Below are 27,919 nucleotides of genomic sequence, written 5' to 3'. Positions count from 1 at the left end.
CTGTCCCCACATGGGAGACCTGGAAGAAGCTTCTGGCTCCTGACTTCGGATTGGCTCATCTCTGGCTGTTGTGGCCATGTGGGGAGTGAACCAGTGAATGGAAGATCTTGCTCTCTCTATCTGCCTCTGCCTCTCTGTAACTCTGCCTTTCAGATATGTAAATCTAGAAAAAGTGGAGCAGTTGAGACTTGAATCATTGCCCATGTGGGATGCTGACATTACAGGTAGTGATTTAACCTGCTGTGTCACAATACTGGTCCCTCTAAAGAATTTTAAACTCTTTTTCAGAGAAGTCATCTCTACTCTGCCAAATACTTTCAAGCACATCTCAGGATAACTGAAATAGGCCGGCGTCGTAGCTCACTAGGCTAATCCTCCGCCTGCAATGCCGGCACCCCAGGTTCTAGTCCTGGTTGGAGCGCTGGATTCTGTCCCGGTTGCTCCTCTTCCAGTCCAGCTCTCTGCTGTGGCCCGGGAGTGCAGTGGAGGATGGCCCAAGTGCTTGGGCCCTGCACCCGCATAGGAGATCAGGAGAAGCACCTGGCTCCCGGCTTCAGATTGGCGTATCAGCCATTTTAGGGGTGAACCAACGGAAGGAAGACCTTTCTCTGTGTCTCTCTCTCTCTCACTAACTCTGTCAAAAAAAAAAAAAAAAGATAACTGAAATAACAATGAAAAGTAGGAATTTACTCTAAGAAGCCATAATTAGTTACAAAAAATATGTCTATATGTTGATGGCAGTTATATGTAATGATAATAGGGAACAACTGCATATTTTTATATGAATTAATAATGAGCTAGTGTATAGCATAATGAATGAAAAATGTTATAGAACAGCATAGGAAGTATATTCCCTTAAAATAAATATAAAGGAATAAAATGTTGAATTACAACATATAATATCAAAATATTAGTCTTAGTGGCATTTTGGTAGATTTTATTTTATTTTATTTTTAAATTTTATTTAAGGAATACAACTTCATCCATTCAATATATGCAGATTGGGAATATGATGATTCTTACCCCCGATTTTATTTTATTTTTAAACCTTTCCTGTCTTTTCCAAATTATCTACAAGAGACACTTGTCACTATTGTAATAATTAAAAATACCCTCCAAAAGTATTTTTCAAAGAAAGGGGTAAGCTTTTTTTTTTAAAAAAATCATGTGTACCAAGAGGAAAATAATACCATTGATGTTGCTGAGCAACACCCCAAAGTAGTTGAGAGATTGCTGTAGAACCCTCAAACTAGGTCCCCTCCCCTAATGCGCGGAAAGCCAGTCAGTGACATTGGGGTGGTGGAAGAAAGCAGGTATTTATTGGACAGTGCAGAGCAAGGAGCCAGGCAGCTACTGTTAATTCCCGGGCTCCTCGTGGAGTTAGGGGTGAAGGTTCTTTTAGACGGAAATTGGGGCTGAGTGGTGGCTGATCAGCTCGTGTCCAAGTTCCTGGTTGGTCAGTGGTACTCATGACCTTCCTTCCATTGGCCAGTGATGCGGAGCTCTTTAGGGAATTTATGGTGGCCAGGTGGGCTCCAGTTGGTCTGGGGGTTACAACCTGCAGGTGGCAGCTGCATTCTGCCCATACCTGGAATTCCGGTGCACAAACCACCCCAGGACAGTACTGGCCATCGAGGTTCTTATCTATTTAAGAAGCAAGTGACTCTCAGTCTGATGATTAGAACCTTGTAAGGTCAGCTGGATCACTCCCTCAGGTCACAAAATTAGGTTCACAAATCCACACCAAAAACGTTGGGTGTGTCTGAAAAACCAAATAATTTTTTTAAATTATTTATTCATTTATTTGTTATATTTATTTGAAAGGGGGAGAGGCAGTAAGCGCTCATCTGCCCATTCACCAAATGCCAGCTATCAGGCTAAAGGCAGGAACCTTAGGGTCTTCCACGTGGGAGCCAAGTACCCCAGTACTTCAGCCAGAATTAGCAGTCCCGCGGGGTGCAGCCGGATCAGAGGCACAGCCGGCACTGCAATCCAGGCATGCTGTTCGTGGTTGCGGGGGTCCCAAGCAGCTCCTAACCGCTGTGCTCGATGCCCACCCCAAGCCAAGATATTTTACAGTCTTTAGCCACTCTCCTCGGTGTCTTTCCTCACTGTCTGAGAAAGCAAGCCTGGAAGTGTGTGACGTCACCACGAAGGCGGGGATATGTCGATAAGAGCGCAGAGGTTGCTGGTTGGTTGTAATTCGTTTTTTATAGGGCAGAATTCCGACGAATGTCCAAAAGAAAATATACACCCTGATTCATTTGTGATGAAAAAGGCTATAGATTCTAAATGAGGACGTAAACAACCCGGATTGCAATTGACCGTTACTAAACAGTATGTTGATGAAGGGAGTATAGTAGCAGGAAAAGTTGCCAACTCATACTTACCTGGCAGGGGAGATACCATGATCACGAAGGTGGTTTTCCCAGGGCGAGGCTCATCCATTGCACTCCGGATGTGCTGACCCCTGCGATTTCCCCAAATGTGGGAAACTCGACTGCATAATTTGTGGTAGTGGGGGACTGCGTTCGCGCTCTCCCCTGGTGTTGGTGTTCAAATAATAGGTTTGAATGTCTTGCATAAGGTTTTTGGTTCCACGCGTAGGTATGACCTGGTCTGTTCTGGGTGCCACATGGGGGGTGCAGGGGTCCAAGTACTTGGGCTATCTTCTGCTATTTTCCTAGATCAGAAAGGGAGCAGCCTCCATTTGGCCAGTGCTATAGGCTGCGGTTTTAACCTGCTGCGGCATAGCACAGGCCTCTAGGCAATTGATAAATTTGGATAAGTCTAAGGTGGGGGGTGTGGTGTCTGGTGAGGGGATAAGAGCCTTTTCTCTCTCTCTTTTTTTTTTTTTTTTTTAACTTTTATTTAATAAATACAGATTTCCAAAGTACAGCTTTTGGATTACAGTGGCTTCCCCCCACCATAACGTCCCTCCACCCACCCCCCTCCCTTTTTTTAAGATTTATTATTTTTATTTATTTGAGAGTTGCAGAGAGAGAGGTCTTCCATCTGATGGTTCACTCTCCACTCCCCAATTGGCCAAGGTCTTCCATCTGTTGGTTCACTCCCCAATTTGCCACATCGCCCAGAGCTGCGCTGATCCAAAGCCAGGAGCCAGGAGCTTATTCCAGGTCTCCACACAGGTGCATGGGCCCTAGGACTTGGGCCATCTTCTACTGCTATCCCAGGCCATAGCAGAGAGCTGGATAGGAATTGGAGCAGTCGGGACTCAAGAACCGGTGCTCATATATGATGCCGGCGCTTCAGGCCAGGGCATTAACCCACTGCACCACAGCGCTGACCCCAAGGGCCTTTTTTCTGCATCACTGCAGGATGAGAGGCAGCAGGAGTGGGAGGTGGGAGAAGTACAGGGACAGTGGGAGGTGCAAAATGGGCCCTGAACTGATCCATTTATAGGGAACCTATTCCTATGAATGAATTAAAAAAAAAAAAAAAACAACTTTGTTCCCTCAACAATAATAGCATTCATTCCATTCATGAGGAGGGAGTAAGCATAACCTAAGTAGCTCTTAAAGGTCCCAACTTCCAGTAGCTTCACATTGGCGATCAAGTTTCCAATACCTGAACTTTGGGGGACACATTCAAATCATAGCAGTAGGTACAACACTTGATTTTGTGTGAATGATGGTCAAGTATAGTTTCAAAATGTACAAAGTAAAATGTCTGTGCATGGTTATTGTGTACTGTAATAGCTAGCAACTACGGAGAACTCCTGGTGTGCCAGGCACTATTCTAAGGACACTACACATATTAGCTCACTTGAAACTCTCAACAACCATCTGGTTATTTTAAGCTGCATTTTACAGATGAAGACATGGAAGTGTATCAGTGTTGGATAATTTCTCTAAGGTAACAGGGAGGTCACAGAGCCAGAACTTCAGAGTCTGAAGTATGAAATTTTTTTTTAAATTTATTTTTGAGAGGCAGAGTGGACAGTGAGAGAGAGAGAGAAAGGTCTTCCTTTGCCATTGGTTCACCCTTTAATGGCCGCCGCGGCCAGCACGCTTCGGCTGGTGCATCGCGCTGATCTGAAGGCAGGAGCCAGGTGCTTCCTCCTGGTCTCCCATGCGGGTGCAGGGCCCAAGCACTTGGGCCATCCTCCACTGCACTCCCGGGCCACAGTGGAGAGCTGGCCTGGAAGAGGGACAACCGGGACAGAATCCGGTGCCCCAACTGGGACTAGAACCCGGTGTGCCGGCACCACAGGCGGAGGATTAGCTTATTGAGCCGCGGCGCTGGCCCTGAAGTATGGATTTAACCACTACTTAATACTGTCCTCTCTCTCTCTCCATATATATTTCTATTTATATATACTTTGTATATACTTATATATACTTTGTATTTATATATATATATTCTTTGTATATGTATATATATGTATGTATGTGTGTGTATATATGTGTATATGCGTGTATATACAGCATCATCTGCTGCCTCCCAGGGTGCGTATTAGCAGGAAGTGGAATAGCCAGGACTCAAACCAGGTGCTGTGATATGGAATGCTGACATCCCAAACAGCAGCTCAACTGCTATGCCACGTATCTACCCCCTAATCTTAAATATATAATGACTGCATATTTGTGTTCTAACATTTCAAAGTTAATAGTTTCCAAAATTTAAAAAATAATAAAAAATTAAACAATTAGATAAAATGGGAGAAAGCAGATAAACAAAAATAAAAATTATCTTAATGACACAATGTTATATTTTTCTCTTTTTTTAGATTTATCCATTTATTTGAAAGGCAGTTACAGGCCAGCGCCGTGGCTCAATAGGCTAATTCTCTGCCTGCAGTGCCGGCACACCGGGTTCTCGTCCCGGTCGGGGCGCCGGATTCTGTCCCGGTTGCCCCTCTTTCAGGCCAGCTCTCTGCTGTGGCCCAGGAGGGGAGTGGAGGATGGCCTAAGTGCTTGGGCCCTGCACCCCATGGGAGACCAGGAGAAGCACCTGGCTCCTGCCTTCGGATCAGAGCAGTGCGCCAGCTGCAACAGCCATTGGAGGGTGAACCAACGGCAAAAGGAAGACCTTTCTCTCTGTTGTCTCTTTCTCTTTCACTGTCCACTCTGCCTGTCAAAAAAGAAAAAAAAAAAAAAAAAAGAAAGGCAGTTACAGAGAGGCAGAGGCAGAGACAGAGAGATAGAGAAATGCTGATGAGTAGTCAGTTCTTCAGTCTCATCAATCTCATAGAATTTCATTAATTTTTGCATAATCTCCTTCATTACAGTTGGCCCTTTGTATCCATGAGTCTCACATCCATGAATTAAACCAACCAAAGATCAAAAATATCCTCAAGACGGCGCCGGCACATCGGGTTCTAGTCCCGGTCAGGGCTCCGGATTCTGTCCCAGTTGCCCCTCTTCCAGGCCAGCTCTCTGCTATGGCCTGGAAAAGCAGTGGAGGATGGCTCAAGTCCTTGGGCCCTGCACCTGCATGGGAGACCAGGAGAAGCACCTGGCTCCTGGCTTCGGATCAGCGAGATGAGCCGGCCGCAGCGGCCATTGGAGGGTGAACCAACGGCAAAAAGGAAGACCTTTCTCTCTGCCTCTCTCTCTCTCTCTCACTATCCACTCTGCCTGTTTAAAAAAAAAATATATCCTCAAGAAATAAATAGCATCTGCACAAAATGTGTACAGACTTTTCTTGTCATTTTTCCCTGAACAATACAGTATAACAACTATTTATATAGTATGTATATATTAGATATTATAAATAGTCCAGAGATAATTTAAAGTATAGGAGAGAGTGCGAACACTCTACCATTTTTATAAAAAGGACTTGAGCATTGAGGGATTACTGGGGTTAGGGGTAGGTATCCTGGACCCAGTTCTCCATTGATACCCAGAGACAACTGTATTTATCAAAGTGGGCAAGTTTCTACATGTGAAAGAATCTAAGTTTCTTCATTGCATTTCTAGCTCAGTTAGAATAAGCATGTTGTTCTCTTTTGAAACAGGATGTCACGGACTGTTCATCTTCCAGTACCCTGTCCTGTTCAGCTTGGTACCTTAAGAAATGACTCCTTGGAGGCTCAGCTTCATGAGTATGTTAAACAAGGGAATTATGTGAAAGTTAAGAAAATTCTTAAGAAAGGTAAGTACTGTGCTGAGATGACAGAAGCAACCTGACCCACATTTCTGAATAGTGTTTGGAGGAAAATCAGGGACATCATAAAACTATGAGTGAGTTTTTTGGGAAAAAAATCTAAACAGTAAAATTAGACATGAAATGTTCTCTGCTACTGCAGTCATACTGCTCATCAGAAGTCTTAAAGCCTTGTTAGGAGGCTGGTTTCCTTCCTTCCTTCCTTCCTTCCTTCCTTCCTTCCTTCCTTCCTTCCGTCCCAGAGTTACAGAGAAGGAGGGAGAGACAGATCGATCTTCCATCTGCTCATTCACTCCCCACAACGGCTGGGGCTGGGCCAGGCCAAAGCCTGGAGCCAGGAGCTCCGTCCGGGTCTCCCACGTGGGTTCAAGGACCCAAGCACTAGGACTGTCTTCTGCTGTTTTCACAGATGCATTAGCAGGGAGCTGGCTTGGAAGTAGAGCAGCCGGGAGTTGAACCAGTGCCCACATGGGATGCTGGCGTTGCAGGTAGCAGCTTTACTGGCTACACCATACTGCCGACCCTGGCTGTTTTTATTTTTGTTTTGTGCTGGAAAACCATAGGTCTTGCCACTACCAGGCTCCTGTGATCTCTCACAGGCTACCTACTTTGCTTTTAGCTGATTTCCCTTTCTCCTTCCGTTCCGCTCCATCTGGTGAGATTTATGAGACCTGTGGTTCACTGAGATTTTAAGTTTTTTCTTTTTCTTAAAGACTATTTGAAAGGCAGAGTTACAGAGAGGCAGAGAGGGAGAAGGCTTCCATCCGCCTTCCACCATCTGCCAATCCAAAGCCAGGAGCCAGGAACCTCTTCCAGGTATCCCATGCAGGTGCAAGGTCCAAGGACTTGGGCCGTTTTCCACTGTCTTCCCAGGCCATAGCAGAGAGCTAGGTCAGAAGAGGAACAGCCGGGACTTGAACTGGCACCCATATGGAATGCTGGTGCTGCAGGCAATTGGAATCCCAGTTGACCCAGCTACCTGCTAATGGCCTGGAAAAGCAGCAGAGGATGGCTCAAGTCCTGAGGCCCTGCACCCACCTGGGAGACTGGATGAAGCTCCTGGCTTCCTTGTAACCATTTGAGGAATGAACCAACAGATGGAAGGTCTCTGCAACTCTTTCTTTCTTTCTTTCTTTCTTTTTTTTTTTTTTTTTAAGATTTATTGTATTTTATTTATTTTTAATTAGACAGGTAGAGTTATAGACAGTGAGAGAGAGACAGAGGGAGAGGTCTTCCTTCCATTGGTTCACTCCCCTAATGGCTGCCACGGTCTGCGCTGTGCCGATCTGAAGCCAGGAGCCGGGTGCTTCTTCCCGGTCTCCCACGAAGGTGCAGGGACCCAAGCACTTGGGCCATCCTCCACTCCCCTCCTGGGCCACAGCAGAGAGCTGGACTGGAAGAGGAGCAACCGGGACTAGTACCCGGCACCCCAACCGGGACTAGAACCAGGGATGCTGGTGCCACAGACAGAGGATTAGCATAGTGAACCATGGCGCCGGCCTGCAACTCTTTCAAATACATAATTAAATCTTAAGGGACTAGTGCTGTGGCTTAGCAGGTAAAGCTGCCGCCTGCAGACCCAGCATCCCATATGGGTGCTGGTTCAAGTCCTGGCTGCTTCACTTCTGATCCAGCTCTCTGCTATAGCCTGGAAGAGCAGTAGAAGATGGCCCAAGCCCTTGGGCCCCTGCACCCGCATGGGAGACCTGGAATAAACTCCTGGCTCCTGGCTTTGGATCGGTGCAGCTCCGCCTGTTGCGGCCATCTGGGGAGTGAACCAATGGATGGAAGACCTCTCTCTCTCTCTGCTTCTCTCTCTGTGTAACTCTGACTTTCAAATAAGATAAATAAATCTTTAAAAAAAAAGATTATTAAAAAAAAGATTTATTTATTTGAAATGCAGAGATTAAAGAGAGAGGAAGAGCCAGAATCTTCCATTTGCTGGTTCACTCCCCAAATGCCTCTATGCCTGGCCTGAACAAGGCTAAAGTCAGGAGTCTGGAACTCCTTGTCAGTCTTGCACATGGATGGCAGGGGTCCATAGCAGGGAGCTGAATTAGAAGCAGAGCAGGTGGGACTCCAATTGGCATTACAGGTGGCAGTTTAACCCACCGCACCAGAAGGCTGGCCCCGGGGGACCATTGGGTTTACAGAAAGAACACCTCCTGATTTAGTGGCAGACAGTCTTGATTGCCAGATGTCCTTCCTTCAGATGCCATAGCAAGCATCTGCAAGAAAGGGGAACTCATCAATCCTGATCCTTCAACTGCCTACCAAGGAGAAGGACTTCAATAGACGACCGTTTACTGATTGCTACGACTATGGTTGTGTCACGTTAGGAATGCACACGCCTTGACCTCTTCCTCTCTTCCAAGGCAAAGGAAACTGGGTCTCCCCACGCAGCCAGCGGCCCAGTCATCTCTTCACGAAGGTTGGGCAGAACCTCCTGGACCTGCCGCGGGCGGGGCCGGGGCGGTGGGCGGGGCGAAAGAGGCGGCGTGTGAGTGGCTGCTGCGGAGACGTATGTTAATAATGCACTGGGCTGCTTTGCCACGTTCCTCAACTACTTAAAAGTAAAAACAGTATCTTGAACAGTATCAAGTGAGCAGATCATTATGCGATATAAAAATATAACTGAAAAAGCAAACGGTCTAACCTGCCCCCAAAAATGAAAGGAAAACAAAAGTACAAGAGAACTCATCGTCACTCAGAAGTGCGTGGCGTGCGCGGACCCGGCGGAGGCGGGGCGGGTTGGGCCAAGACTATACTTTCAGGGATCATTTCTATAGTTCGCTACTAGAGAAGTTTCTCTGAACGTGTAGAGCACCGGAAACCACGAGGAGGAGGCGCAGCGTCGTCCCCTGAGCGTGAAGCCGGCTCTTGGTGCTGCCTCGCTGCGGCCGCCATTTGCCATTGATGATCGTTCTCGTCTCCCTGCGGGGAGCGAGAGGGGGAGGACGCAGTCTGAGTGGTTTTCGTCTTTAATGCTGGTGTTCAAAAGCAGAATGTTTTTTTTCTGGGTGTGGTGGAGCAGGTATTGTTGAAATAGTTACTGGGGGACATATGAATTTTCCATAGGATTTTCACTTCATTTTTAGCGAAGCTCAGGTTTTTCAGTACATACTAGAATGCTCTGGATTCGTGAGTAGTCCCATGTTTCACAGCCGTTTGTCACTGGGTTACTGGTGCTCACTCACCCCTTTGCTTCTGTGGTGTGTTCCTATAACACCACTTTGTCCATATCCTAAACGAGGTAGTAGCTGAAACCATAGTCTTAATTATGATGGTATTTAAGCTGTATATTGACACATTGTTTTATTTGAGATTTAGAAATAATAGAACCAAGGACCTCAAGCCAGTGCGGCATGGAAGGGGGCTTCCAAGAGAGAAAAACCCAAAGGGGACTGGTGGCAGTACAATTTCAAAGGAAAAAATAAATTTGCTGATTAGATTGGCATTCAGTTACCTGGTGGGGACAAAAAACATCAAAAGACTCGTTGACAATTCTCCACCCTTTGACAACGTTATTTTAAATGGAAACCATGAAGTACAGTTCACTCTTGGTGCAGGACAGTTCTGTGGGTTTTGACAAATGTATGCCCGTACCCGTCATCATACACAGTGGTTCACAGCCCTGAAAAATCCCTGTTGTTCATCCTATTGATTGCTACTGTGAAAACCTGACCACTGCTGGTCTTTTTACTGTTTTTATTATAGTTTTGCTTTTCCAGACTATCAAATGGTTAGATTCTTACGGTGTGTAGACTTTTATGGTTGGCTTCTTTCACTTAGGAATGTGCATTTTAGTTTCCTCCATGATATTTTGTGGCTTGATAACTCGTTTTTAAAAAATTTGCTAAACAATATTCCTTTGGGTATATCACAGTTTGTTTAACTATTCTATTGAAAAACATGTTAATTGCTTCCAAGTGTTGGCAGTTAGGAATACAGTAGCTTTAAATATGCACATGCAGATTTTCGTGTGAACATGTGTTCCACTCATAGCAAGTAAATACCAAGGCACACAACTGCTGCATCTTTTTGATATGAAAGAAACTGCCAAACTGTCTCAGTGGCTGTACTGAGGCCAGTGGTTAAGACACCACATGAAATACCTGCATCCCATATCTGAGTGCTGGGTCTCAATCTCAAGTACAGAAAGAGCAGGTGATGGCTCAAGCACTTGCCACCCACGTGGAAGACCCAGATAGAGTTCCTGTGTCCTGGCTTCAGCCTGGCCCAGCCCTGAGGCATTTGGAAAGTGAATGAATGAGATCTCTCCTTCTCTCTCTCTCTCTCTCCTCTTTTCTTTTCTTTTTCTTTCTTTCTTTCACAGGCATAGTTAGAGAGAGACAGAGAGAAAGGTCTTCCTTCCATTGTTTCACCCCCAAATGGCCACTACGGCCGATCCAAAGCCAGGAACCATGTGCTTCTTCCTGGTCTCCCACGAAGGTGCAGGGCCCAAGCACTTGGGCCATCCTCTACTGCCTTCCTGGGCCACAGCAGAGAGCTGGACTGGAAGAGGAGCAACCGGGACTAGAACCTGGGGTGCCGGTGTCACAGGTGGAGGATTAGCCTAGTGAGCCGCGGCACTGGTCTCTCCTCCTTTCAAATAAGAAAAAAAAAAAAAATTAAAACTTTAAAGCAACAAAGAAAGTGGCTATGTCATATTGTGTTCCCACCAGCAATGAATGAAAATTCTTTTTGCTCCTCCACAGCACTTGTCAGTGTTTTAGAATGTACTCATTCTTGTAGGTGTGTGTGTAGTGGCATCTCATTATTTTGTTAATGTTTTCCCAGTATAAAGGAACTTTAATATTTAAATTTAATGCAATGATACTAAATACTGGTGATATATATATAGCAAATGAATGCTATTACAATAAAAATAATTTGAGCATAGCATTTGTGGTTCACCAGTAAGTTCCGTTCCCTAGTAGAATATCTGAGACACTAGCTCCAGATTCACATCCCCTGTGCTGTAATGACTCTATATCTCAGTTTCCTCTGCTCTAGAATGAACAATACCTACAGTGAAAACAATTAAATGACCAGTGTGTATTCCTATAAAGCTTTCAGCAGAGAGCCCGGCACAATATTGACATCTTAGCAGGTTTTGCTTATTATTACTAACCTTTTGCCACTGTTTTACCAGTGGTTTGTAGAGGCTGTTAGGGGCATCCAAACCACTCAGATCCCACATATCTCCAACCCTACGCAGATTCTCTTAGGCTTCTGAGGCCAGCATCTGTACTGTATTTTTTTTTTTTAAGATTTTATTTATTTATTTGAAAGTCAAGAGTTACACAGAGAGGAGAGGCAGAGAGGGGTCTTCCATCTGCTGGTTCACTCCCCAGCGCTTCAGGCCAGGGTGTTAACCCACTGCTCCACTGGGCCAGCCTCATGGACTGTATTTTGAGGAAAAAGGGAAAAAAAGCCCAGACTCTAGATCACTGGATCTCAATAGAAATAGTGTCATATTAACCTGCCATCTTAGGTTGTAAAGTTTATGACAAATCACAGCATATATTCCCTGTCACTTCAAAGATAGCAGATTACAAAGTCTTCAGAAATGTCCATGGAAGCCCGGGCTTTCTTTTCCTGGTATCAGGGACATGTCTGTTTTGGAACTGCCAAGGTGCTGCCTACACTGATTGTCATCAAAGAGCTCCAGCACTGTGGCATTAACAGGCAAAGCCACCACCTGTGGCACCAGCATCCCATGTGAGTGCTGATTTGAGTCCTGGCTACTCCACCTCTGATCCAGCTCCCTGCTAATGCATCTGGGAAAACAGCAGAGGATGGTTCAAGTGCTTGGGCCCCTACCCCGATGTGGGAGACCCAGATGAAACTCCTGGCTCCTGCCATCAGCCTGGCCCAGTCCTGGCTGTTGCGCCATTTAGGGAGTGAACAGTGGATAGAAGATTCTCTCTCTCTCTCTCTCTCTCTCTCTCTCTCTTTCTCTCTTTCTCTCTCTGTCTCTGTAAGTAAATCTTCAAAAACAAAAACCAACCAAAAAAACCCACGACACTAGGTGAGCATTTGGCCTAGTGGTTAAGATGCTGCTTGGGGCACCATCCCATACTGGAGTGCTGAGTCCCGGTTCACTTTGGGTTCCAGTCTGCCAGGGGGCACCCTGGGAGGCAGCAGTGATGGCTCAAGTGGTTGGGTCCCTGCCACTCACTTGAGAGACATGAGTTGAGTTTCCAGCTTCTAGATTTGACCCTGGCTATTGCAGGCATTTAGGGAGTGAACCAGAGGATGGGAGTGTACTGTTTCTTCGTCTCTGTCTCTTAAATAAATAACAAGTTAAAGAATAACACCTAAGGTAATTCTCCAGGTATCAATCTTCATTTGAAGGGGCTGGCTTGCAAAACGTGTTTGCTGATTTTTCTAAGATTGTCACATCTCCCCAGTAAGCAAAACACATGTGATTTTCTTTTCCTTATCAGGGCCTGCGCCACAGCTCACTAGGTTAATCCTCTGCCTGTGGCGCCGGCAGGGTTCTAGTCCTGGTTGGGGCTCCGGATTCTGTCCCGGTTGCTCCTCTTCCAGTCCAGTTCTCTGCTGTGGCCTGGGAAGGCAGTGGAGGATGGCCCAAGTGCTTGGGCCCTGCCCAGGAGGAGACACCTGGCTCCTGGCTTCAGATCGGCGTATTGGCCATTTTAGGGGTGAACCAACGGAAGGAAGACCTTTCTCTCTGTCTCTCTCTCTCACTGTCCAACTCTGCCTGTCAAAAAAAAAAAAAAAAAAAGGCCTTACCAGGAATTGCTTTTTAAAATTTTTTAGTTTTATATTTCATTTATGTGAAAAGCTGGGAGAGAGAGAGACAGACAGACAGAAAGAGATCTCCTACCGTCTGGTCCACTACCAGAATGCCCACAGCAGCCAGGATCCGGGAACTTCATCTGGGTCTCCCATGTGGAGGGCAGGAACCTAAGTACTCGAGCCACCACCTGCTGCGGACAGGGTGTGCTTTAGCAGAAAGCTGGACTCAGGGGTGGATCCAGGACTCAAACCTAGGCCCTCTGATACGGGAGGTGGGAAATCCTAAATGGCATCTTATAAAAAAATTCAGTTCTTGTTAGAGCTTTTATTTAGTTATCATTTATCAATTATTTGAAAGACTGATAGAGCAGTACAGAGACAGGGAGAAACAGAGAGATCTTCCATCTGCTGGTTCACTCCTCACATGTCCTCAACAGCTAGGGCTGGGCCAGGCTAAAGCCAGGAGCCAGGAACTCAGCCCTGGTCTCTCACATGGGTGGCAGGGACTCAAGCACTTGGGCCATCGTCTGCTGCCTCCCAGATGGGCATATTAACAGGAAGCTGGAATCAGACGTGTATCAGGATCTCGAATCCAGGAACTCCAGTATGGGATGTGGGCATCCCCAAGAGCGTCTTAACCACGTGCCTAATGCCCACCCCTAAGTGGAGGGCTTTTTGTTTTTTGTTTTTAATTTTTATATTTTTTGACAGGCAGAGTGGACAGTGAAAGAGAGAGAGACAGAGAGAAAGGTCTTCCTTTGCCGTTGGTTCACCCTCCAATGGCCGCCGCAGCTGGCACGCTGCAGCCGGCACACCGTGCTAATCCGAAGCCAGGAGCCAGGTGCTTCTCCTGGTCTCCCATGCGGGTGCAGGGCCCAAGGACTTGGGCCATCCTCCACTGCACTCCCGGGCCACAGCAGAGAGCTGGCCTGGAAGAGGGGCAACCGGGACAGAATCCGGCGCCCCTACTGGGACTAGAACTCGGTGTGCCAGCGCCGCTAGGTGGAGGATTAGCCTGTTGAGCCATGGCGCCGGCCCTGTTTGTTTTTTAATATCTTTTTTTTTCCCCTAACCTAATAGGCAGGTTCTCTAAAAGCAGGTTAGTGTCCTCATACATTTCAGAGCTTGTCTTCAGCCCATAGTTTCGGTGTTTGGGGCTCTTTTTCTTAAAATTACTCTAAGCTAAAGTTTCTTCTTTGTTGGGTCTTAAAGGGATCTGTTTCTCTTTCTTTTTTGAAACATAACAGAGCTTGTGACTCTAGTGCTACAGTCATTTTCCTCAGGAGCTCTCACATGTAGGTTTGTTTTCATCTACTAAGACCCTTTCTGTGCTATGGCCAAGGCTGGAGACTAAGTAGCAACTCAGTAGGAGTCCTTCTCCCTGTCTGGAGAGGCAGGAAAGAAGATCAGGTAATCACCCAAAGGAAAATAAAACCACAGCCGTGATAGGTGCTGCAAAGGAGAGGTCTACATGTGTGGGGATCAGAGGTTCCAAGATCTAAAGAAATAAAAATAGTTAACAATGGAAAGAGGATAAGGAAGAACATTTCAAATTGTTAGAGATGTTTGATGGGAGAGCAGAGAACAAATGTGAGGTGAAACAGATGGTGGGAGAGGCAGAGAGGAAGCCAAGACCTGCAGGCAGGACTTTGTTAAGAGATGGTCACAGGTTTGACCTTGATCCTGACAGTAGGGAGATGTTGCTGAAGTATTCAGTGGAGTAGAGTTAAGTTGGTAACGTCAGGAACTGAGGCTTTACCCTCTTTGCAAGCTACCAAGTGATCTGTTACAGTTTTGTGGGTGCTGGAAGAAGATAATAGACCCCTGGGTTAGAGAGAAAGGACACGTTATCACTCCTGCAATAACAATAAAGTATTGTCATTTTTACACCGGAATCCCAGTTTCTACAGAGCGATGTGAAAGGCCAAGTAATGCCTGCCTACTCTGGGTTGCCTGATGGGCCAAGAGCTTAAGAAACTCAAGTTTGGGGAACCTGAGCCTTGTAGAATGGACTGTAAACCTTCCTGATCTTTATCCCACAGGAAAGACACATTCTTTCTTTATAGATTTGAGAGACTAAGAGCTTCCATCTGCTTGTTCTCTCCCCAAATGCCTGAAACTGCTGGGGCTGGGCCATTTAAAGCCAGGAGCCTTGAACTCAATATGGATCTCCCATATGAGTGGCAGAGAACCAGATACTTGAGTTGTTACCTGCTGCCTCCCAGGGTATACATTAGCAGGAAGGAGCTGGTACTCAAACCCATGCACTCATATATGACATTTGGGTGGGCCAAGGGTTGTTATTTATTTATTTTTATAAGACTTACTTCAGGGCTCGCGCTGTGGCATAGTGGGTAGAACCGGGACTAGAACCAGCATCCATATTGGATGCCAGCGCCGCAGGCAGAGGTTTAACCAAGTGAGCCACGGCGCTGGCCCGAACCAGGCATTCTAAAATATGTGGACCTCCCAAACAGCAGCTTAACCAGCTGCACCAGTCTCCATTCCTCTTCATAAACAAGAGAAATCTCATTTAACCTAGTTTTTTGGGGAAGGGGTGGTTATAAGATAAAGTATGAAACCTTTCAGATTCACTAAGAAATGTTATATTATTATTAAGAACAATATGGCACTTATTTATAATTCTTCTTTTAAATACTAAGGCTAAAGGAAACAACTAAAGGGGCTGGCATTGCAGGGCAGCAGGTTCGACCACCCTGTGTGATGCCAGCATCCCATATGACCATCGGCTGAAGTTCAGGCTGCTCTACTTCCCATCCAGCTCACTGCTGAGGTCCAGGGAGATCAGGGAAGGATGGCAGAAGTGTTTGGCTTCCTGCACCCTTGTGGGAGACCCAGATGGAGTTCTGGGCTCCTGGCTTAGGCCTGGCCCAGCTCCAGTCTTTGTGAGCATTTGGGGAGTGAACTAGTGGATGGAAGATTGTTTTCTCAGTCTCTTTATCTCTCTCTCCTCTCTCTGTAACTCTACCTTTCAAAAAATAATAAGTCTTCATTTAAAAACCAGCTAAAAATGAACTGTGATCTCTCCCTAGATAGAAAAATTGAAAACTATAAGGCTGAAAACTGAAACAGTACAAGAATGTACAAAGTTCCTGTTAAAAGCACAAATTCCCTCCATGTCCACACATCCCCAAAACCACTTTGGAGTTTTGTTCCGTTTTTTCTAACTGAAAGAGAAGCATTTTTACAATACCCCGCCTATTAGCTTCAAAGCTCAGAATCTTCCCGGTGAAGAAGAAAAGCCACCCACCGAGGTCGCGGTCGGGTTTCAGGTTAGTTTGACGCTCGGGGCCACACCCTCAGGGCAGAGACAGTCGCTCTGATTGGCTGTCGCGCCTGTCAGATGCTAATTGGGCTCCTGCGGGTTTAGTTCTTTTCCCCATTTTTAATATACCGCCGGGAGTGTTGGGAGTGCGGTTTGGAAGCTGTGTCTAAGCAGCCCTTCGGGAGTGCTCTGCGGAGACTTTGCAAAGGGAGGTCAGCGCGGACACTGTCTCGCCATCGCTTACAAGTGCGTGGCGTGCGCGGGCCCGGCGGAGGCGGCGCGGGTTGGGCCAAGACTATACTTTCAGGGATCATTTCTATAGTCCGCTACTAGAGAAGTTTCTCTGAACGTGTAGAGCACCGGAAACCACGAGGAGGAGGCGCAGCGTCGTCCCCTGAGCGTGAAGCCGGCTCTTGGTGCCGCCTCGCTGCGGCCGCCATTTGCCATTGATGATCGTTCTCGTCTCCCTGCGGGGAGCGAGAGGGGGAGGACGCAGTCTGAGTGGTTTTCGTTTTTAATGCTGGTGTCTAAAGGAAGCTTGGGGGTTTTTTTTCGCTTGTATACAAGTAACGCTGTTTCAGGTTTAGCAGTGCTAGCCATTTCTCACATGGTTGGCTGCTAATGTGCTTGGTGAATTAGTGCAAGGTGGTATAAGTCCATGTTCCTTGCAGCCACGTGGACAGCAAAGTGCTGCTGAGGTGAAAAGGTGCTTTTTTTTTTTTTTAGCTTTCCATTTATGGTCTGCCTTCTTTCTCTGTGATTTTCTTCCTTAGCATTTTTGAGCAGTGCTTAAACAATGTCATTTTTTTTTTTTTTTTTTTTTTTTTTTAGCAAAGACACATTCTTTATTTCAAGATAAATACAGAGCTCAATTAGTATTCCCTGGGGTCAAGAGAATACTCCTTTATTGTGAGGGGGACTAGACAGCATTCAGGTGTGATGATGTCAAATATAATGGGTACGGGCACTGCTAAAATCAAGGTCTAGAATATTAGCCCTAGACTTAAGTGAGGGTTTGTCACTCTTAACCTCTTCCAGGCTGTGTCAGATTCCATAGCTGAAATAGATAGCAAACCCAATCAGCATCCAGATCCCATATCCAGCCCAGGTTCCAGCAAACAATGTCTCATTGCTCCTTAGGGCACCACTCAGATTCCTTTGTTTCCTCTTCAACCTCTGCAGCACTGCAGCTCCTGCCCACTTCTCTCTGTAGGGGTTTACTTCTGTCCAGTCCATTTTTTAAGTCATTCCCACAACTTTGTCTCTAGGCCAAACCCTGAGTCCTTACTGTAGATTATGTGCCTGGGGATGAGGACTCACAAGAAACAGAATGGAAGAGAATTAGTACTCAAGGCCGTGTAGCTTTTGAAGAACCTTTAAGATTCCCTCAGCCTCTTAGTGGTTCTGTCCGACATTTTAAATATATTTTATTTTTATTTGTCAGGCAAAGAGAGGGTTTGCATTAGTAGAAAGAGCAGTGTCCAGAGCTTTTTTGTTTTAATACAATTAAATTTTTTTTTTTTTTTTTTGACAGGCAGAGTGGACAGTGAGAGAGAGACAGAGAGAAAGGTCTTCCTTTTGCCGTTGGTTCACCCTCCAATGGCCGCCGCGGTAGCGCACTGCGGCCGGCGCACCGCACTGATCCAATGGCAGGAGCCAGGTGCTTCTCCTGGTCTCCCATGGGGTGCAGGGCCCAAGAACTTGGGCCATCCTCCACTGCACTCCCTGGCCACAGCAGAGAGCTGGCCTGGAAGATGGGCAACCGGGCGGGATAGGATCGGTGCCCCGACCGGGACTAGAACCCGGTGTGCCGGCGCCGCAAGGCGGAGGATTAGCCTAGTGAGCCGTGGCGCCGGCCCCAATTAAATTATTTTTAAAGCAGATTTATTTATTTGAAAGCAGATAATTATTCATTTATTTTTTTATTTTATTTTTTTTGACAGGCAGAGTGGACAGTGAGAGAGAGACAGAGAGAAAGGTCTTCCTTTTGCCGTTGGTTCACCCTCCAATGGCCGCCGCGGTTGGCGCGCTGCGGCCGGCGCACCGCGCTGTTCCGATGGCAGGAGCCAGGTGCTTCTCCTGGTCTCCCATGGGGTGCAGGACCCAAGCACTTGGGCCATCCTCCACTGCACTCCCTAGCCACAGCAGAGAGCTGGCCTGGAAGAGGGGCAACCGGGACAGGATCGGTGCCCCGACCGGGACTAGAACCCGGTGTGCCGGCGCTGCAAGGCGGAGGATTAGCCTAGTGAGCCACAGCGCCGGCTCTCATTTATTTATTTATTTGGGGCCGGCATTGTGGCATAGTAGGTTAATCTGCTGCCTGCAATGGCCACCATCCCATATAGGTGCTGGTTCATGTCCCAGGTGTTCCACTTCCAATCCAGCTCCCTGTTCCTGGCCTCAGCCTGGCCCAGCCGTGGCCATTGCTGCCATCTGAGGAGTAAACTAGTGGATGGAAGATCTCTCCCTCTTTCAAATAAATAAATAAATAAATATATCTTTATTTATTTATTTGAAAGGCTAAGTTAGAGAGGGAGACAGATCTTCATCCACTGGTTTACTCCCCAGACAGCCAGAAATGGCCAGATCTGGGCCAGGCTGAAGCCAGGAGTCTGGAACTCCAGATTGCCCATGTGGGTGGCAGGGCCCAAGCACTTGGGCCATCTCTGCTCTTTTCACAGGCACATCCACGGGGGTGGGATAGGAAGTGGAGCATTCGGGAGTCCAACCAGCACCGCTGTAGGAAGCCCACACCACAGGTGGCAGCTTCACCTTCTATTCCAAAATGCTGACCCTCGTCCAGAGCTTTAGTCAGCCAAAGATGATGAGTCCAGCTAAACCTGTGGCCTAGTCTAAGTTTTTGTTTTGTTTGCTATGCCCTAACACAGGCCACTGTGGTCTGTCTCACATATGCCTTGCAGCAGCCTCAGAACTGGGCTCCACTACTTCAAACCTCTCAGCGGCTCCCCTTCAAACTTAAAATCCAGACACCCCTATCCTGGCCTTGTCTTGGCCTCCAAGACCCACATGTGTCTGGTACATCCCTGCCCTTCCCCTCAGCTCCTCAAACCATATGCTCTCTATCACTGTCTTAGTGTTGCCGGGACACACCACCTTGTTTCCTGCATCTGGCCTTTGCATTAATTGCTTTCTCTGCTTAAGATAGGTTTTTCTCTGCTTATCAGGCAGCTAGCTATTTTTTTTTTTAACCACTAAAGTCTTGGCTTAAATGCAATCTTCAAAGAGAGCTTCCATAAGCACTCAGACCTGAAGTAGCTACTGAGTCCCTCTCTGTGTCACTGCTGTTGGAATTTTCTGTGTGCCTCGCTAGCCTGCATTCTCTTGTATATTTGCTATTGTTTTTCTCTCTTACTGGAAGGTGAGCTCTGTGTGTAACGACCTTTATGTATCTGTGCCCTCTGCCTCTGTGTACTCCTTACCCAGAAAGAGAAGCAAATAGAAAAGCTAGATCACGGTCAAGATCTTAATTTCTGGTGCCCGACCTACCATCTATATGACTTTAGGTAAGTTATGTAATCGTCCAGTGCCTCAGTTTCCTCATCTGTAAAACTGCGATGATTCATCATTGTATTTACTTTGCTTGTAACACACTTAAATGATGCTGGTATGTGACAGGCCATTACTAAATAGTAGGTAATATTGCTATAGTTGGCACTCAAGTATTTGTTCAGTACAGAGATAATGTCAAATCCATGAAACTTTTTTAAGATTTTATTTATTTGAAAGAGTGACAGCAGTCTTCCATCTACTGGTTCAATTTCCAAATGCCTGCAACAGCCAGGGCTGATCCAGGCCAGAGCTAGGAATCCAATACTCTGTCCAGGTTTCCCACATGGGTGGCAGGGACCCAAGTACTTGGGCCACCATATGCTGCCTTTGTGAGCACATCAGCAGGGAACTGGATCAGAAGAGGAGCAACCAGGACACAAACCAGCATTCTAGTATGGGATGCTTGCCTCTAAAGTGGTGGCTTAACTCTGCACCACAATGCCCACCCCTGAGATTTATTTATTTACTTATTTTTTAAAAAATTTATTTTATTTATTTGAAAGACAGAGTTACAGAGAGAGGCAGAGACAGAGAGAGGTCTTCCATCCGCAGGTTCACTCCCCAAATGGCCGCAATGGCTGGAGCTGCTCCAATCTGTAGCCAGGAGCCAGGAGCTTCTTCTGGGCCTCCCACGTGGGTGCAGGGGCCCAAGAACTTGGACCATCCTCTGCTGCTTTCCCAGGCCCTAGCAGAGAGCTGGATCGGAAGAGCAGCAATCGGGATTAGAACCTGCGCCCATATGGGGTGCCGACGCTTCAGGTCAGGGCTTTAACCCACTGTGCCACAGTGCCGACCCCTTACTTTTTAATTGCATAAATCATTTTACTACAAGGATCAAAAGTTACAATGGTCAAATGTGACCCCTTAAGACTGATTTTCATGTGTACTGTCAACTTTATCAAAATCATCAATGCTCCCAGAACATTTACCATATTGAAAAAACAATTCAATGCTATTGAAAAGTGATGTTGGGACCAGCATTGTGGAATAATGGGTAGAGCTGCTGCCAGCAATGCTGGCATTCCCTGTGGGCACCAGTTCAAGTCCCGGCTGCTCCACTTCCGATCCAACTCTGCTATAGCCTGGGAAAGCAGTAGAAAATGGCCCAGGTCCTTAGGCCCCTGGAAGACCCGGAGAGAGGCTCCTGGCTCCTGGCTCTGGGTCGGCGCAGCTTCAGCCATTGTGGCCATTTGGGGAGTGAAACAGCAGATGGGAGACCTCTTTGTCTCTGCCTCTCTGTGACTCTGCCTTTCAAATAAATAAATCTTTAAGAAAAAAGATGAGGGCTGTGATTGGCTGTCATCCAGCATTATGTTAATTAGCATGGCTGTTTAAAAAACCCATTTTCATTTAAAAAGTTAAAATGCATTGTTAAATGATAGTATTTAAAAAATGGTACTGCAAAGCCTGTTGACCTATTTATTTTCCGTGAAGACATGCTTTGGGGGAGTGGACCAAACAGAGTTGGCAAGGTCCAGCCTAAGGCTATACTTTCAGGAATCACTTCTGTAGTTTGCTACTGGAGAGGTTTCCCTGAACATGTAGAGCACCGATAGGCCACGAGGAGGCGCAGCATCTCTCCGTAAGCGTGAAGTCCGCTCCCATTTGCTTTTGTTTGTCTGCCTATGGGGAGCAAGGAGGGGAGGGCACAGGTTTCCCTTGGAAGAATAGTAAGGATTCTTTTTTTTTTTTTTTTTTAATTTATTTAGTTATTTGAAATTCGGAGTTACACAGAGAAGGAGAGGCAGAGAGAGGTCTTCCATCTGCTGGTTCATTCCCCAGTTGACCACAACGGCCTGAGCTGTGCTGATCTGAAGCCAGGAGCCAGGAGCCAGGAGCCAGGAGCTTCCTCCGAGTCTCCCATGTGGGTGCAGGGGCCCAAAGACTTGGGCCGTCTTCTACTGCTTTCCCAGGCCCTAGCAGAGAGCTGGATTGGAAGTGCAGCATCCAGGACTCGAACCAGCGGCCATAAGGGATGCCGGCACTGCAGATGGTGGCTTTACCCGCTATGCCACAGCTCCTGCCGCAAGTAGTAAGGATTCTGAGTCCAGTCCCCAACATTATCCTGTCGGTATAGTCTAAATGTTTGTGTTGGTCATGTGGTGCTAATTGGCAGGGAGCTGGGTTAGAAGTGAAGCAGCTGGGACTCCTACTGGTGTCCACATGGGTCTGGGTCTGCTCTCTTCAATATTTGTATTTAATTAATTCCTTGCTTCACGTCTGTATTCAGATGCCTGATTAGGAGTAATAATGACAGCTTTCTCCAGTTCTGGGCAGTGAGGCTGAGGAATTAGAACAGGAGAATGACTGCAAAACCAAAGTGGTCTCCTACACACAGCCTCCGCCCTTTTGAAAGGCAGTGATATAAGAGCTGAGGCAGGCTAAAACCTGGAACCTGGAACTCCATCCAGGTTTTCCACTTGGATAGCAGGAAACTAAGTAGTTGGACCATCATCCGGTTCCTTCCTAGGCACAGTAGCAGGAAGCTTACTTTGAAGCACTCTGATATGAGATGCAGGTGTTCTAAGAGGAAGCCTAACCCTCAGCACAATACTTCTGACACCAGATATTTGGGGATTGTTTTCCTGCCACAACACGATCTCCTGGATTTGCCAGCTGGGTATTCCCCAATTCAGTGCACGCCTAATGGTCTGTATCTGGAGGAGGCAGTAAGATCCCACTGGTTGGGGTCTAGATCCCATAAAACTGACCGCCTTCAGATGTCACAAGTGGTAGGTTGTTGCTTATGCTTCTCACAACTGGCTAAAAGTTGAGTTTCCACAACCCTGTCCTATGGTTGAGTGTCTCACAGACTCAGGGAAATACTTTTATATTTATTTATCCATTATTATTATTATTTTTTTTAAATTTATTAATTTGAAAGAGTTATATATAGAGAGAAGGAGAGACTGAGATAGAATGAGGTCTTCCATTCCCTGGTTCACTCCCCAGTTGGCCGCAACAGCCAGAGCTGAGCTGATCTGAAGCCAGGAGCCAGGAGCTTCTTCCAGGTCTCATGCTAGATGCAGGGGCCCAAGCACTTGGGCCATCTTCTGCTGCTTTCCCAGGCCACAGCAGAGAGCTGGATTGGAAGTGAAGCAGCCAGGTCTCGAACTGGCACCTATATGGGATACTGGCACTGCGGGCTGCAGCTTTACTTGCTACGCCACAGTGCTGGCCCCACAAATAACCTTCCCAATTAGCAAGTTGCTTATTCCAAGAATTCTTCTGTGGACCAATGGAGTGAGTGTGTGGTCCAGTTTTCTGCAACTCCTCTGCCAGGCTGCTTGCAGATACATAAAAATGTGGATCGTTTCACGAATTGTGTGTCATGCTTGCACATGAGTCATGCTAATCTCTGTATGGTTCCAAAGCAAGCACTTGTGTTTGTTTTTGTTTTGGTGTGTATGTGTGTGGGGGGGACTTCCTAATTAGGCATGATTGATTAGATCACTGACCACTCTAAATCAACTCAACCTTCAGCCCCACTTTCCTCCCAGCCCTTCCTTCCCTCTGCAGATTGTGGTGGTAAGACCAAAGACTCAGCCATCCAGTCATACCTGAATCTTTCCAGTGGCCATCCTGGAACTATCTAGGTGCCTCAATCCATGATTTTTATAAAAAACATCACTGCAGAGATTCCAAGGGCATTCAGAGCTGTAAATCAGGAAACAGGGACCAAGACGGAGTATATACACTTCCCAGTATCACAAAGACATAGTGGTGTAGTGCGTGGACTGCTCTGTGAACCCTATCAAATTGCTTAACTGTCCACACTTCCTTCTTCATTCAAAAACCAGTGATAACAATAGTGCCTTTCTTCTACTGAGGAGTTAACAGAATGGGGCCTGGCACTATTAACATTATTTTTTTTTTTAAAGTTCATTTATTTATTGAAAGGCAGAATTACAGAAAGAGAGATAAGAGAGAGCTTCCATCTGCTGATTCACTCCCCAGATGGCCAGGCCAGGCTGAAGCCAGGAGCCAGGAGCTTCTTCCAGGTCTCCCATGTGGATGCAGGGACCCAAGCACTTGGACCATCTTCTGCTGCTTTCCCAGGTACATTAGCAGGGAGCTCGATTGACAGTGGAGTAGCCAGGACTCGAACTGGTGCCCATATGGGATACCGGTGTCGTAGATGGCAGCTTAACCTGCTATGCCATGTCGGCACCTAACATTATTGTTAATATCAGATCTTACTTCCCAGAGGCTTGGTGACTGGGTGAGAAAGGTGATCATTAGAACTTCAACATTTGAATCCAAATCTTGACCATTTTGATCAGCCTTATTTTGTACCTACCTTGTCATAGATGACTTTGGTCACTTCTTGGGGACTGTTTTTAGTTGCCTTTATATCAACTAGAACATGAGTAAAATGCTGGCCTACAATAATATATTTGAATGAATAAATGAATGAGTATTGCTTTATATCCAGGGCCCTCCAAATAACATGTTCGTAAGGACTGTGGCTTTCAACCTGTTTTTCTTCAGCCACCTCTGTATTACCTCAAGAATTGCTGTTCAATGCCTCTCTGCTTCCTGATCCCCAGAGAAGTCCCCCGCCCTCTTTTCAGATTGATTTATTCATTTGAAAGGCAGATTGACAGAAAGAGAGAGAAAGACAAAGAGATCTTCCATCTACTGCTTTACTTCCCAAATGCCTGCAACAGCCAGCACTGGGCCAAGAACCAGGAAGCCAGAAGCCAGGAGTTCACTCCAGGTCTCCCATGTGGATGACAGGGATCCAATAGTTGCTGCCTTTCAGGGTGCACATTAGCAGGAAGCTGAATCAGAAGCAGAGGCAAAACTTAAAGCCAGGAACTCTGATATGGGATATGGGCATCCTAAGCAGCATTTGAACTGCTGAGCCAATGCCTGCCTCAGCAGACTATCTTTATGAATATTATACTGTACAATAAATATGTGTTCACTTGGCTCTGAAGGAAGATACTATATGTTTATATTCAAAGGATTATTATACAAATATCTTCAAAAAGCTAATCTAGAGTAAATGGTAGTTTATTTTTTAACTACTTGAAAAATATTTATTTGAAAGGCAGAGTTACGGAGAGCAAGGAGAGGGAGGCATTGATAGATAGATGTCTTCCATCCACTGGTTCCTCCCCAAATGGCCACAACAGCTGCAGCTGGGTCAGGCTGAAGCCAGGAGCCAGGAGCTTCATCCTTGTCTCCCATGTGGGTAGAGGGACCCAAGCACTTGGGCCATCTTCTGCTGCTTTCCCAAGTGCTTTAGCAGGGAGCTGGATTGGAACTGGCATCCATTTGGGATGCCAGCATTGCAGGCAGTGGCTTAACCCACTGCACTACGACATTGACCCTATTTCATTTTTTTTAATTGTATTTATGTATTTATTTTAATGGCAGAGTGACAGAGAGCAAGGAGGACACACGGAGACCTTCCATCTGTTGATCGGCTCCCCAGATGATTGCAGTGGCAGGGGCCCAAGTATTTGGGCCATCTTCTGCTGCCTTCCCAGGCCATAGCAGAGAGCTGGATTGGAAGCAGAGAAGCTGGAACCCAAACTGACCCTAGGGGATGCTGGTGTGGCAAGCAGTGGCTTAACCTGCTGCACCGCAATGGCAACCCCAAGGATAAATAGTTAAGTGCTTCACTCCCTTACATGCATCTCCAGGAGAGGTCCATGATTGTCTTCCAGAGAGTAGAATCACTCCTCTTCTCTGCTCACAGGCCTGCTTGTGTTGGGTGGGTAAGTGTGTACCAGCTCCACAAGGAGATACATATCTGGCAGTTTCTACCTTTTAGGGTAGGGGAGACAGTCTTGTAGAGGGCAGAGACAAGCCACAAATAACCTGTAAGACCACAATTCCTGATCAGTAACAAATATTAACTCACCAGGAACACTGTTCCTTCTTAGTAACCAACTGTGGTTTTGATCCTCTTCTTAAAACTCTTGCCTCCCTTGTTACTGCAATCCATTTCTTATAGATTTTCCTTTACCTCTTCCTTTTAAACTTTTGTCCTCAGCTTGCCACTTAAGACAGTTATGGGCCTCAGGGCTCCATCTTTTACCTTCTACTGTTTGGGAAGTATCTTTGGTGACTTATCCGCGCCCCCCTCCCCCCCCCCCCCCCCCCCGGCTTGAAAGTGACCAATGGTAATGTGAATGATCCCTACCTGGTCCACTTCTGTGCAATGGACACCTTTACTTGTATTCATTCACTCAGTTCTAAGTGCTTGGCATATTGTGGGTACACAAAACCATTCATAGTCTCTGCCCTTTTGAACTTACTGAAGTTTCCTGCAGGTGGCAGGCATTAATTCAATAACCACACACAAATGTTTGCTTAAGGAATGGGGGAAGAGTTCCCAAGACAGTGCCACTTCAACAAAGGTCTGAAGTTAAAGTTGGGGTAAGAGGTTGGAGGGAGAATCCCTGTTAGACAACAGTTTGTGTGAAGGTCCTGTGGAGAAGGAAGCGCAGCAGTTAAGTTGTTGTTAGGACACCTGTATCTCATATCGGAGTGTGTTCCATCCAGAGCATCGCTTCCTAGCCAGCTTCTTGCTGATGGGAGGCAGAGGTGATTGCCCAAATACTTACAGGGGTCACGTGGGAGACTTAATTGCCTGGCTAATGGTGGGTGTATAGCCCTGCCCTGGCTGTTGTGGGCATTTGGGGAGTGAAACAGCATTTGGAAGACCTATTTTTCCACACACCCACACACACAAAAAACATAAAAATTAAAAAAAGGCTCATGTGGCTGGAATGAGGGGAAATACAAGGGGGAGTGGGATGCATCCAGAGATGAGCCAGACAACAGAGGGAGTTATAAGTTTGGAGACTTTTGTCTATAACCCAAAAGATAGGAAGCAACTGAAGCTTACAGCAAGGGAATAATATAGTGTCTTGCTTGTTTAAACACAGACAAGTCATATTTAAAATAAAAATTCCTTCATTTGGAAACAAAATCCAGGATTATTATGTCTGATATTTTGTTCACAGCACTTTTTTTTTTTTTTAAAGATTTATTTGTTTGAAAGTCAGTTGCACAGAGAGAGGGAGAGACAGAGAATGAATTCCATACCTTGGTTCACTACCCAAATGGCTGCAATGGCCGGAGCTGGGCCAGGCAGAATCCAGGAGCTAGGACCTTCCACGTGGGTGCTTGGATCCAAGCACTTGGGGCATTTTCCGCTGCTTTTCTTTGGTCATTAGTAGGGATCTGGCTCGGAAGTCGGAAGTGGAGCAGTCAGGACCCGAACCGGCGTCCCAGGCGGCGGTTTAACACGCGACGCCGCGACGCCGCTCCCACAGCATCAATTTTACAAATAGGGCGCGTTCTGCAAATATTGTCTTTGGCCTTGGATTGTCCTTTCACCATCCACTTCCTCACTTTCGTGTTTTTCGCGCAACCTCCTCCCCTGGGCCATCGGAGCGTCTGCAGAGGCATCTTGCTGGCATCTTGCTGACGCGTTCTGTGGTCCGTCAGAGTTACGTGTGTGGACGCCCGACGTGCGGCGGAAGTGGGCGGGGTTGGAAGTACGAAATTGACAATGCTTGGGTGCTTGCGGCCGTATGCTAATTAGCGGGCTGTATGCTAATTAGGCTTGATATGCCTTCGAATACTAAAGTAAAAGCAGTCAAAACGCTTTATTGAACTCTTTAGATGGGACGGCTTTTTTTCTGCAAAAGAAATATATAAGTTTGGAAATAATTTTGTCGTAAGACAAACTCACCGTCACCAAAGATGTGTGAGTGTTGTACACCCCTGCAGGAGACGCAGGTGTTTCTTAAGACTATACTTTCAGGGATCATTTCTATAGTTCGCTACTAGAGAAGTTTCTCTGAACGTGTAGAGCACCGGAAACCACGAGGAGGAGGCGCAGCGTCGTCCCCTGAGCGTGAAGCCGGCTCTTGGTGCCGCCTCGCTGCGGCCGCCATTTGCCATTGATGATCGTTCTCGTCTCCCTGCGGGGAGCGAGAGGGGGAGGACGCAGTCTGAGTGGTTTTCGTTCTTAATGTTGTTGTCTAAAGGAAGCTTGATGTTAGAACCCTGACATGCTTTATTTGGTTCTTTGATTTGAGTAAGATTTTGTTATTTAGAATTATTTCATTTTCTTTAGGGTTTATTCGCCTACTTGAATGTTGGTCTTATTGGCCGGACCTTCTTCCTAGTTCTCCACGT

At 46.5% G+C, this 27,919-nt stretch overlaps 1 protein-coding gene, 4 non-coding genes and 2 pseudogenes across 5 annotated transcripts in view; 6 read left to right on the top strand and 1 right to left on the bottom strand.

The window, feature by feature from the left end:
• Positions 1-2,382: 2,382 nt before the first annotated feature.
• On the top strand, positions 2,383-2,546 carry LOC133747379 (U1 spliceosomal RNA). Its single transcript, XR_009864333.1, has one exon. It is a non-coding gene; the product is annotated as a U1 spliceosomal RNA (small nuclear RNA).
• Positions 2,547-8,887: 6,341 nt separating this feature from the next.
• Positions 8,888-9,102, top strand: LOC133747450 (small nucleolar RNA U3). Its single transcript, XR_009864387.1, has one exon. It is a non-coding gene; the product is annotated as a small nucleolar RNA U3 (small nucleolar RNA).
• A 7,372-nt stretch (positions 9,103-16,474) lies between these two features.
• LOC133747449 (small nucleolar RNA U3) lies at positions 16,475-16,689 on the top strand. Its single transcript, XR_009864386.1, has one exon. It is a non-coding gene; the product is annotated as a small nucleolar RNA U3 (small nucleolar RNA).
• A 4,545-nt stretch (positions 16,690-21,234) lies between these two features.
• Positions 21,235-21,401, top strand: LOC133747451 (small nucleolar RNA U3; annotated as a pseudogene).
• Positions 21,402-23,052: 1,651 nt separating this feature from the next.
• On the bottom strand, positions 23,053-23,143 carry LOC133747373 (U6 spliceosomal RNA; annotated as a pseudogene).
• A 4,203-nt stretch (positions 23,144-27,346) lies between these two features.
• TEX14 (testis expressed 14, intercellular bridge forming factor) overlaps positions 27,347-27,919 on the top strand; it is an 86,925-nt gene continuing 86,352 nt past the window's right edge. The window contains exons 1-2 of the mRNA XM_062175082.1: positions 27,347-27,364; positions 27,591-27,778. Coding sequence (XP_062031066.1) covers positions 27,347-27,364; positions 27,591-27,778 — 206 coding nt within the window. The remainder of the gene's footprint in view (positions 27,365-27,590; positions 27,779-27,919) is intronic.
• LOC133747447 (small nucleolar RNA U3) lies at positions 27,527-27,741 on the top strand. The gene has a single exon (XR_009864384.1). It is a non-coding gene; the product is annotated as a small nucleolar RNA U3 (small nucleolar RNA).

The sequence above is a fragment of the Lepus europaeus genome, chromosome 18 (genome assembly GCF_033115175.1).
Source record: "Lepus europaeus isolate LE1 chromosome 18, mLepTim1.pri, whole genome shotgun sequence".
Lineage (NCBI taxonomy): Eukaryota > Metazoa > Chordata > Mammalia > Lagomorpha > Leporidae > Lepus > Lepus europaeus.
This window is presented reverse-complemented; position numbering and strand designations above follow the sequence as displayed.